Source organism: Terrapene carolina, unplaced genomic scaffold (genome assembly GCF_002925995.2).
Source record: "Terrapene carolina triunguis isolate 2854851 unplaced genomic scaffold, T_m_triunguis-2.0 Scaffold33715, whole genome shotgun sequence".
Taxonomy (NCBI): Eukaryota; Metazoa; Chordata; order Testudines; family Emydidae; genus Terrapene; species Terrapene triunguis.
This window is the reverse complement of record NW_020698066.1, coordinates 5,849,637-5,861,573: the sequence shown is the minus strand read 5'-3', so window position 1 is coordinate 5,861,573 and position 11,937 is coordinate 5,849,637. Positions and strand designations below refer to the sequence as shown.

At 38.6% G+C, this 11,937-nt stretch overlaps 1 protein-coding gene across 1 annotated transcript in view; it reads left to right on the top strand.

Annotated features, from left to right (window-relative positions):
• The window catches only part of LOC112117320 (homocysteine-responsive endoplasmic reticulum-resident ubiquitin-like domain member 2 protein), a 28,023-nt gene extending 18,368 nt beyond the window's left edge, over positions 1 to 9,655 (top strand). Inside the window, exons 6-9 of the mRNA XM_026663492.1 lie at positions 5,010 to 5,132; positions 6,406 to 6,729; positions 8,145 to 8,262; positions 8,726 to 9,655. Coding sequence (XP_026519277.1) covers positions 5,010 to 5,132; positions 6,406 to 6,729; positions 8,145 to 8,262; positions 8,726 to 8,887 — 727 coding nt within the window. The 3' untranslated portion in view covers positions 8,888 to 9,655. The remainder of the gene's footprint in view (positions 1 to 5,009; positions 5,133 to 6,405; positions 6,730 to 8,144; positions 8,263 to 8,725) is intronic.
• Positions 9,656 to 11,937: the final 2,282 nt, after the last annotated feature.

Below are 11,937 nucleotides of genomic sequence, written 5' to 3'. Positions count from 1 at the left end.
TTATCTCTGAAGCAGACGACTTCTCAAAAATTGTAGACCAGTGTTACAGTTCTGAATGACAGGGAGGATGATGATGTCCACAGTGACTGAGGGAGGAGGGACTGAGGAAGATGAGAGGTTAAAAGCTCTGTTCCATCCCTTTTGTGGATGCCAAGCATCAGCTTATATTTGTGTCAGGAAGACAGGAAGAGATGTTAGTTTGGACAGAAGGAGAGTGAAGAGGGAGATCTGAGTCATCAGCATAGATAACTATGTACATATAGCAGTAGCATATTATCAAGGACCGGTTACTATTAGGTTAGGCCCTCTCACCTATAATCCCTTATTTCTATGGCTATGTAGTCACAAAATAAATTGTCAATAAAATAGTTGTATTGCTCTTTAATAATTCAAAACAACTGGTTTCGGTAAATGGAACAACATATTTTTAAAAATAAGAGTACCCAGTACACTTTTATTACAAAAGGATTATGTTGGAAATCTTAGGATTTCTTAACTGTTGCTTACCTAAAATGAGACTGGTATCTTGAATGGAGGAGGATTTTGCAGTGGAGCAAAATATTGTCTAAACTATGCAGACACAAACTACCTGGACAACACAATGATCATCTTTCAGATACACAGACAGGCCAAGGAAATCCAACTTAGAAATAAAATGCGTTTTGATGCTTATCATAGTAGTACACGTGCAACCGCCTTACAAAACTTACTAAGAAGTCCAAATTCTTCCCACAGAAAATAATCTTTCTAGTTTCATTCATCTGAGGCACACCCTCTGTTTGAAGCCATTCTCAATCTGAACTCCAACGCTTAGGCTATGTCCGCAGTGTGCTGCAGTTTGGACTACAGGGATGTGGGTTGCAGCGTTTGCCCCCACACACCCAAGTGCTGTGCTGTAACTGCCCCATGTGAATGGTGCTGACGTAAACATGGGGCAGTTACAGTGGGTGTGTGCTGCAGTCTGCACTCCTGTAGTCTGAAGTGTAGGGCTATGTAGACAAACCCCCAGATAATGTGGGTAAGTTTAGGTTGGGGTGTGGCTTTTTCAAAGTGTTTTTGAGGTTAGGTCAGGAATGTGTAAACAAAGTCACACATCTTGCACCCTCTCCCTTTGCAACTTGCTTTCCTGGTTTCTAGGGATTTTATATGATGGGAGAAAACTCCCATCTTGTACAGAATATCCCCCCCTCCCTCCCCCAAAAAAGCAAAATATAGAATATATACAAAAGGACCAGAGTAATTCATTTTAAGTTTCTGTCATTTTGATATCTAAGCACGTTAGAAGATTAGAGGTGACAGTGACAACACTGGGGAGGTGGTTTTGCTTCCTGTTAGTTTGGGTAGGAGACAGCTTGGCTGAATAATGTAGGAGATGAAATGGTGTGTGGGGGAGGCAGTGGAACCCCATAAACCTGAGCCAAAGGATATTGTATAGATGTGCACCCCCACTGAAGAACAGGATTGTCAAACTCCTTGCTAGTATGATGTATTTAACTGGCCTTCATGATGCTCAGACTCTGCAAAGTGTAAAAATGACCTGGTGCATTGCTGTTTTAGTCTGAAACAAATCTGCAAGTTGTGAACTGAACCAGTTTACTCCAGTGAGGTTTGAGCTCTGAAGAAGAGTGACAGCAGCAGGAATCACATTGCCAAATAACTTTAGGCACAGATTTGCATGTGCATATGGTTAAATAAACAGAAGGCAGGTAAATGCTCTCTACCATTTTACTTCAATTAATAATACTAAATATAGCAGTTAGTTAACTAAAAATTGAGTTGCTGTATAAGGATCACATACTGTTTGTGCTAACCTTCCATTGCCACTTTGAAATTAACCTGTTGTGGCTGGTATATGGCCCTAACCTATGGACAATAAATAATTCAGTCTCCACAAAACAAGTTTAGCAGCTCTGCTGTAGACCCCCCTTATATCCAGGACAACCATTGCTGCTCACCAATTACTTCAAACAAAATGAAATGTTGGAAAGATAGTATAGTGGGTATTTGCAAAACATAATTAACCTTCCAAAACCATTCTTAACCAGATACCACGTTCTGAATAAAAGAGTTACACAGGGATTGAAAAATATTTGATGTTATCATATCCTAAGACTCAGCCTACTTGCCAGAGTAAAAACTACCATTTCCCCACCAAAGGTATGCCTATTGCCACATATTCATTCCCGCACCAGTAAATCAACAGTGCTACTCCTCTATGCACTAATCTTATTCTCCCCTGCAAAAAATACACCTTTTCCAAAACCTTATTCCCATACATAGCGCATTTAGTACATTTTGGGTTTCTCCTTTACACTCAAAATTTAAACCTGGGTCCCTCCAAATTAATGAATTCTGGGCTCTCTTCCCACCCTCAACCACTTAAGAAATATTGGGCTTCTTGTCTCTTTGGACGAATGTTCTGAGGCTGCGGTCACTCTTGGACATGCTGGTGCTCCTTGGCCTCTCACAGCTCCGTTCTTCTTTGGCTGCCTCTGTTCTGCTTGCTTTTCCTCTGCTGTGGGAATAGCAGCAGAGGTAGTTCTAGATTGTTCTGCTCTGCTTTCCTGCTCTTCCGTGGCTTCCAAACTCCTGGACTACTCTGCTTCCTGCCTCTTTTCCCTTCCATTCTGAGGAAAAAGTGGAAGCTGCTCATGCTCCCTCTTTCCCTCTCCTTTCCAGAGAGAGTGCACCAATTCTTTACTTGAGAGGGACTGTCAGTTTTTTGGTTAAATATTGTTTTTCCACTCTGCCATGCAATGTATTTAATTGAGTTCTAAGCATTGCCCCTGTATTTCCCCAAATGTCCCTGTTGATAGCTTTCAAATGTGTTGGCTGTGTACTTATTTTTGTACTAGCATCTGTTGAGTTTTCCAAGTAAATCAAATATAGCTTGACAAGTTAGCATCACAGAGTGCTTCTCTGAAGCCAAGATTTCTCTGAGTGATAGAAAATGCGAAACTCAACGGGCCTCAGAGTTTGACATTATTAGGTATGAAAGTGCATCTTGCCTCTCAGGAAACTTAGTCTCCAGTAATCAATAATAAAGCATGCAAATTGTTTTGGTGTAAAAGAAGCAGAAATAGCTTAGGACACTGTATTATTAAAGTCTCCCGTAGTTTTGGCTTAACTATGACTAGCTTCTTTTTCTGTTCCTTCCTCTCCCTTCAGAATGTGCTTTTTTGTTTTGTTTTTTGTTTTGTTTAAGACCATGTCACAATTTTTCAAGTGTGGTATGAAGTCGAGTCACAAATTCCAAACACCACTTCCAAGCAGCATCACTGTGGGGGAGGAAAAAATAGATTTTTTTTTTTAACAACTGTAAACAAGCTTGGTTTTTTGGAATGTGCTGCAGATCACAAAAATGAAGAACTTGCTAGAGTAAATTCAGAGCTTGTTACTGGAGAGTGGAGCACAACTAAAAGAAAACTAAGCTATACCAAATATTTTTAAAAAGGGACTTGCTACGCTCCTACAAATTGTCTCAGCATAATACCAAGGTAGCACTGATATCCAGGGGTTCAACTCAGGAGCAAGAAGGGTGAAGTAATGATACTGTCCCAAGTTCATTTGCTATGCCAAACTCATCCCACTTGGCGTCTCCTTTTGAAATCCCACTCTGTACATTTTCATAATATGATCATCTCTCTTCTTTCTTGAGTGCTTTGGGCAGTGAACAAAGATGAAAAATTCCTTCAAAAATATTGATAGCTTCTACTTCTCCTTCCTCTCATTTGGCTTTCCTTGCCTATCTGAATATTTGGTGGACTAGTGGGATCTCTTGGTAACACTTTTCCAGCCAGTGATCTACCCAGGACAGAATTGTAGCCTGCTGTATATTTGCAGCATTTGCTACTGTTGCTAACTGCAGTATGAATAAACTATTGCTTTATGCTGAGAAATCCATTGAAAGATGCCATAAGAAACCCCAGAGTTTTTTGGGAAGAATTGGGAATCGTCCCAAAACATACTGTGTGACCTGAGCTATAAAATACTTTTCACTTCCTTCAGCTTCCATGTAGGAGTTTCTTTATTTTTTGCATGTGAATTTAATCCATGGGGAATGGCACAAAGTTCTTTTATCCACAAACCAGACTGCATGAGCTGTGTTACAGTAAGGTTACCCACAATGTTCTCCCAGCGTCTTGCAACCAGGATGCAAAGGGGCCACCTCTAGGGGTGAGAGGGTAGCTTGTTTTCTATGCCCAGTCAATCCTTGCTGATTCTGTGGTTGTGAATCATGATCTTTCTATCATTGCTTCCAAAGCGAAAGCTATAATAGAGTTAAAGTACATTTTAATCAATTCCCTGCCATTGCCGGGGCCTTGGATATTCACGCACCTCAGTCCCTCTTGTTTTCTGCCTGTGGCACGTAACAGTCTTCTGTAGGCTGTAATACTTTGGTCTAATTTCAGTTGTTGGGTTTAGTGTGCACATGGTGTTGGTGGCCTGTGATGTGATGGAGCTCAGGATATATGATCTGGTAGTCCTTTCTGGCCTTAAACACTGATAGTTCCTTGAAATGCCTGTAGTAGTGGGTTCTGAACGTGTGAAGTCTTCTAGTGCAGATAATCCCTCCCTATAATATATACACACTGTTTGATCAGAGCTCTGATTTTAAGAAGTTTGTCTTCTAATAATGAAATAATTAGTAATGATTATTTGGCCACAAACCCATTAGTCAGATGTAGTTAATGATAGAGCTTCTAGATGCAACAAATGTTTTTTAGAATGGAAATAATGTTGGTACATTCAAATGAGGATTGATCACATAATTGTGGTGACCTTTTATCTCTGACAAAGAGCTCTTCATTTTGCACAGTAATACCGTTTGTGTGATGGATCAGGTATTTATCCAAAGGATGTCTTTACAATTTTATTGATATTGAATTCTCATGGAGCACATGAAGAAAAAAGTGCTCAGTGTAATCTATATTTTACAATAATAAATGTATTTGTAATTATTAATAGCCATAGTCTGAGTGGGTTTTTTTGCTTTTAATTCCCTGTAGCAACATAGGCAACCAGTTTCCAGGTCAAGGTGTTTCTACTGGATTTTCAATGTACCCTGCATTCAGCCCATTACAGATGATATGGTGGCAACAAATGTATGCACGTCAGTACTACATGCAATAGTAAGTTACTTCATGTATCGTCCTAGTGCAACTGCCGCGATAACAACCTGCCATAAAAAAACTAGATAGCTGCTGTTTGTGTGACTGAGATTTCTGTGCCTTGCCTCTTTTTTCTTTTTTTGTCTGGTTTTACTATTTTATACTTAACTTAATTTGGCTAGTAAATTAAAAATTACTTAGCCTGCTTCTAAAAATGTATTCCTTTTAAAATTTTATGATTGAGAGTGGAATTCTTCTGTTTGTTTGAAAGTATCTTTATTAACGTTCACCACTGGAATTGTTGTGATACAAACATTAGACTCATTGGGCTCTTGTACTGCCCAGGCAACACTTCTGCAAGATGGGGTTAGCTAGTAATAGGCTCAAATGACAATTATCATTAAAAAATTGTATTTTCAAGTTGAGGTTAGCAAGACCAGAAAAAATCTCCCATGCCAAGTAAAATGGATTCCATTGGTTTTAGGCCAAAAAGCAAGGGAAGTAGCCCTGTTGAATGTCAGTGCATCATGCTGAATGAGAATTTTGGTCCCAGAGGTAGATCTTCTCCTCTCTTCCACCTTACTCAGTTGGCGGTGGGGCTGGGAACATTATGGGGACAGCACACAACTGCTGACTGAGAGGTAATGCCGCGTGTTACTCTAATAATCTTTGCTACTGGATGCATGGAGTGGGCATAGTCTTTGTCCAGAAAAAGCCGTATCCTCAGCTGGGAAGAGGGTTATAATAGAGGCCAAAGCTTCCCTACTTTTACCTTGTGGTGTCCAGATACTGCAACTTTGATTCTGTGCTAGATCTCACAATCATCTGAGACCCCGGAGAAGACATACTTATTACCTGATGATAAAATGGTTCTTAAAGATGAAATTTCATGTTATTTTCCAAACTTTGATGTTTTACTCAAAAAGTAAAGAGCTTTTACTTAAACTAATCCTGTGCATCTCTTCTGGTGGAAGAGGGAAAATTTAGTTGAATTAATTTTGGGAATTTTTGCTTGTATGTATCTAAATGGTATAAAATGGAGGAGGGAAAAGATGAGTGAGAGCTGCCACATCTGTCCAGAGGTACTATAGAAAGAAGAGGAATTTCTTCTTTATCACACAATACCTATGAAGTTGGTGTATATTTTATATACTTGTATTTAAGATCTCAAGTTTTCTTGGTGCTTCAACTGGCATTTTTCTCTGTACAAAAGAGCTGTAAGGAAGCTTGGGTTTAAATATTATTACTTCTGATACAAAGCTGGCTTTTCAGAAAACATATTTTTAAATTTCAGTCAAGCTGCAGTTTCAGCCCAGGCAACATCCAGCCCTGAGCCAGTCAGATCAGCCGTCGCGCAGCCTGTAAATTCAGAGCATGTTCCTGCAAATGAGCCCCCAGCAGTGCCAAACGTAGCAGCACAGGAGAACAGGCCTGTAAACCAGAATGTTCAAATGAATGCACAAGGAGGTCCAGTAGTGAATGAGGAGGACTTCAATCGAGACTGGTTAGACTGGATGTACACATTCTCTAGAGCAGCTATTCTCCTCAGCATTGTATACTTTTATTCTTCCTTCAGTCGGTTTGTCATGGTAATGGGAGCCATGCTACTGGTTTATTTGTGAGTAAAAAATATTCATTTATGAATAGCTGTAGTTTAGATACATGGAGTATAATTATCAGTGTATGACTATAATTATAAGCTAACTTTTAAAGGTGTGAAATTGGATCACTTTACAGAATTCCAACGTAAAGGTGAACTCCAAAGAATTTGTAAAAGGGAAGAATTAACAATAATCATTAACAGGGCACATACAGAAACTTGGCTTTCAAACAGATGTTCAGATGTAGTCTCAAAATATAGAATTCTTGAGTTCTGGATTCCCTTTTCCCCTGTAAAAACTGATGGGCATCACACCTAAAACATGCTGCTTTTTAGATATTGGTGATGTCAACTTATTAACTATTGCAGGGAAAACATAGAATTATGGAAACAGAACTTAAGAGGTGAGTGAAAGAAGAATTGAATTTCATTCGATTGATTTCAGAAGCATTTGTTTGCATTGACGTAAATTACATATTGTTACTGATTGGGGATCTTAAAGGTGAACTGTAAAGCTGAACTCAATTTTGAATTAAGCACAGATATACTTACTGAATGTTCCCAGTAACTTGTATGGGCTCCTTGGAGAAACTCCAGAATTCAACATTCAGGGGCATTATCGATATCAGAAAAGGAAAGTTTTTCCATCCCCCCCCCCCCCCCCCTTTAAACCAACAACAACAAAAAACGGAAGCTACTGCCTTTTGCTATCAAAATTAATTAATAACGACACTGAGGTTTAATGAATTTAAAAATACCATCTCAGCCAGGGTGAAGGCACCTAGTGTGATCTGGATAGAAGTGGAAAGTGCCAGAAATACTTAATGATTACATAGCACTTTCATCTTGGGCTACTTTCAAGAGGTAATTTTTAAGCAATTAAATTTGAAAAGATCTGCATTTAAGATTTTTGCATTCTCATGTTCAACTTAAAATATGGTTGATTGTGCTACCGACTTAAAACTGCCTGTCAGAAACATCATTAAAACTGAGTAGCTCAGGAACAAAATATTCACTTGCACATTACCATGATCACTGACATCAATAAAATATCAAGGTGTGTGGGTGGTTTTTTTTTTTTTTTTTTTTTTTTTTTGACAGGCAAGTAGGGGAAAAAACTTACAGTGAGCAGAATTTTTCAGTGCTCACTTAAAATAATATAGGTATTAGCTGTTCTAAGAAGCATTTTATTCTATATTTGGGTTAACAGGGATCTCTTCAGTTAGTTTTGTTACTTAGAAATAATTCTCAGACTCCAGTATTCCCCCAACAGTCCAATCAAGATGAAGAATGGATTATCTGTTCTTCATCTGCAAGTAAGTTTAATGAGACTTGGCCATGTAGATAGCAGTTATTTTCCCATTGTAGAAATTTCATAAGCAGCTTTACAAGTTAGAGAGACAAGGCTTTTAATTGTTCATTTTATTACATAGACACCAAGCTGGATGGTTCCCCTTTAGGCAAGATGGAGGCCAGCAACAGGCAGCCAATAACAATGCAGAAGTGAACCGTGATGGACAAAATGTAAATAACCCTGACCTTGAGGAGATGGTAGGTGAATGTCAACTTGAATGTTTCATGTTTTCCTGTATTCTCTCTCCTTCAAATAATCTGTATTTGTAACTGAATAGTAGTACAAAATTCAGCTTGAAACGGAAGGGAAAAACAAAAAAAAAAAAAATATTTTAAAAAAAAAAAAAAAAAAAAAAAGTAACCTTAATAGGTGGGATGGACAGAAGGGAAATTAATCATTAAACATTTAAAAACAAAAAGCTAAAGCCTTATTATGAAAAACCAGATCAATACTGCCTTCATCTTTGTCTCTAATATTTAATAGAGAACTGCTACTTAGACTTACTCCACTGTTGAATTGGTTTTATGTTTATGCGACTAGATCCTTCACAGGGAGTTGCCCTGTTAATAGGGTTACTTTATGTAGGAAATTATTTCCATTAATATATTCTGCCTCCTTATTAAAGCAATTAAACCATTTAGACAATTTCTGTTTTAAAAGGAGCGTCTTATGGATGATGGGATTGATGAAGAGAGTGGAGAAGATGTAGGTGAAGATGGCAGTACAGAGCAGCATCCTGGATTCATGGCTTCAGCTTGGTCCTTCATCACCACCTTCTTCACATCGCTCATCCCTGAAGGACCTCCACAGGTTGGCAATTAGGCTCAAGAGGAACTGTGCCAGGCAGCATAAGAAGCTGTACATAGAAGAGGGCGTTGAATCTAGGGGGCATTTTAAATACAGTGCAATTTCAAAAGATTTATAATAACTTTTTGATCATGGTGTACAAAAATGTGTATTTTTCCCTTTTGGCTTTCTCATGCATATGAATATTTTAAGCACAAGTGGACTACTACATTTTTTTTTTAAGTTCTTCTTTTTTCTAAAGAAGAATTAAATGTAAAGATACCGGTCTTCCATGTTTTATTTTAATTTTAGTTGTACATTACACTGAGACAAGAAGTTTGTAGGTTGTGTGCACGATTATTCCTTTGAAGAGCTGTTAAAAGTATAAATGTCAACAACAAAAACCTTTTAAAAATGAGATTTCTCCTGGTAAATTTAACTTAACTGTGAGTCTTCCTAATAGTCATAAACACTATATAAATCCTCGTCTGAGTTTTGTGTTTATGGCATCCCCAAAAGAATTCTATTCAGACAAAATATTACCTGCTAATGGTATGTTTTTTCTTGTGCTATAAAGTACTAAGCCTCTCGTATAAGAAGCTAGAAAGTTTAAATATCTTGAGGCTATATAGCCAGTTTCAATAAATTTTGGGGTGATTTTCTCTTTTAGACAGCTCTTCAAAGAAAATTAACAGTGATCAAGTACATCATCAATGTTTGATACATACAGTACTTTTTAAAGAAAGATGTACTGGAAAATAGACATATGTAATTAGTTTTTTTAATAAAAACAAGTTACAGTAACCCTTATGGATGCTTGTTCCTATAAATACAACCTTTTATCTTAAGTGCAAAAACCCTACATGTACACATCAAGGATGAGAACACGTGAATCACAAAATTGAAATTATATGATAACAGCCATAGTGCACATAGTAAATAAAAGTACATATTTATAATGGCAGAGGTAATGTGGTAGATAGTTTATCAATTTCATGATTTCTGTACTTTTAAACTATTAATTTCAATATAGCAGAAACAATGTTTTGCGTTCTTTTGGGGGTAAAACTAAAGATGGTAGTTAGCCTTTAAATGAGAGAAATAATACATTGCACATCGGTGGCACAATCCCTTACTTTACGCAGTAAAGTCAGGAAGTAACTCTTTCCTTACCCATTTAATAGTTGAACTACACAGTTCAATTTAACGTGGATGCCCACAACTCTTGTATGTTTTGTGCTTGATTACTTCAGAAATGGCTGAACAGATGATGCTCACTTAAAATAAAATAAAATAAAATAAGGAATTCATATCTTGGCTCTGCCCAAACATGAAGTTTCAACCCAAAGGACAAAGTTAAGAGAATTTATGAACAAGTGAAAAACAAGACTTTAAAATGGCCTGCCCGTATCAGTATTAACTATTGAAAGCGCTATAGTAAGGAAGTATTTAAGCCTTAAAATAACTATTCTATTTATTTGGATTTATACCATACATAAAGTGCCTGTCTAAGATTCAAGACCCTTCTCATAGACTTTAAGGTCAGAAGGGACCATTATGATCATTTAGTCTGACCTCCCGCATGATGCAGGCCATAAAAGCTGACCCACCCACTCCTGGAATAATTCTCTCCCTTGACTCAGCTGTTGAAGTCCCCAAATCATGATTTAAAGACTTCAAGTCGCAGAGAATCCTCCAGCAAGCGACCCCTGCTGCGGAGGAAGGCGAAAAACCTCCAGGGCTTCTGCCAATCTACCCTGGAGGAAAATTCCTTCCCGACCCCAAATATGCCGATCAGCAGAACCCCGAGCATGTGGGCAAGATTCTCCAGCCAGACCCGCATTGACCATTGATACTAATTACCTGCGATGGCACGTTATTGACCTATTGACTAAAATCACGTTATCCCATCAAACCATCCCCTCCATAAACTTATCAAGCTTAATCTTAAAGCCAGAGAGGTCTTTCGCCCCCACTGTTTCCCTCGGAAGGCTGTTCCAGAATTTCACTCCTCTGACGGTTAGAAACCGTCGTCAAATTTCAAGCCTAAACTTCCCGACGGCCAGTTTATATCCATTTGTTCTCGTGTCCACATTAGTACTGAGCTGAAATAATTCCTCTCCCTCCCTGGTATTTATCCCTCTGATATATTTAAAGAGAGCAATCATATCCCCCCTCAGCCTTCTTTTGGTTAGGGTAAACAAACCGAGCTCCTCGAGTCTCCTTTCATACGACAGGTTTTCCATTCCTTGGATCATCCTAGTGGCCCTTCTCTGTACCCATTCCAGTTTGAGTTCATCCTTTTTAAACATGTGAGACCAGAACTGCACACAGTACTCCAAATGAGGTCTCACCAGTGCCTTGTATAACGGAAGCAGCACCTCCTTATCCCTACTAGAAATACCTCGCCTAATGCATCCCAAGACCGCATTAGCTTTTTTCACGGCCACGTCACATTGCCGACTCATAGTCATCCTGCGATCAACCAGGACTCCGAGGTCCTTCTTCTCCTCCGTTACTTCCAACCGATGCGTCCCCAGCTTATAACTAAAATTCTTGTTAGTTGCATCACCTTACACTTCTCACTATTAAATTTCATCCTATTACTATTACTCCAGTTTACAAGATCATCCAAGTCTCCCTGCAGGATATCCCGATCCTTCTCCGAATTGGCAATACCTCCCAACTTTGTGTCATCCGCAAACTTTATCAGCCCACTTCTACATTCGGTTCCGAGGTCAGTAATAAATAGATTAAATAAAATCGGACCCAAAACCGAACCTTGAGGAACTCCACTGGTAACCTCCCTCCAACCTGACAGTTCACTTTTCAGTACGACCTGCTGCAGTCTCCCCTTTAACCAGTTCTTTATCCACCTCTGGATTTTCTTATCGATCCCCATTTTTTCCAATTTAACCAATAATTCCTCATGCGGTACCGTATCAAACGCTTTACTGAAATCGAGGTATATTAGATCCACCGCATTTCCTTTATCTAAAAAATCTGTTTCTTTCTCAAAGAAGGAGATCAGGTTGGTTTGGCACGATCTGCCTTTCGTAAAACCATGTTGTAATTTGTCCCAATTG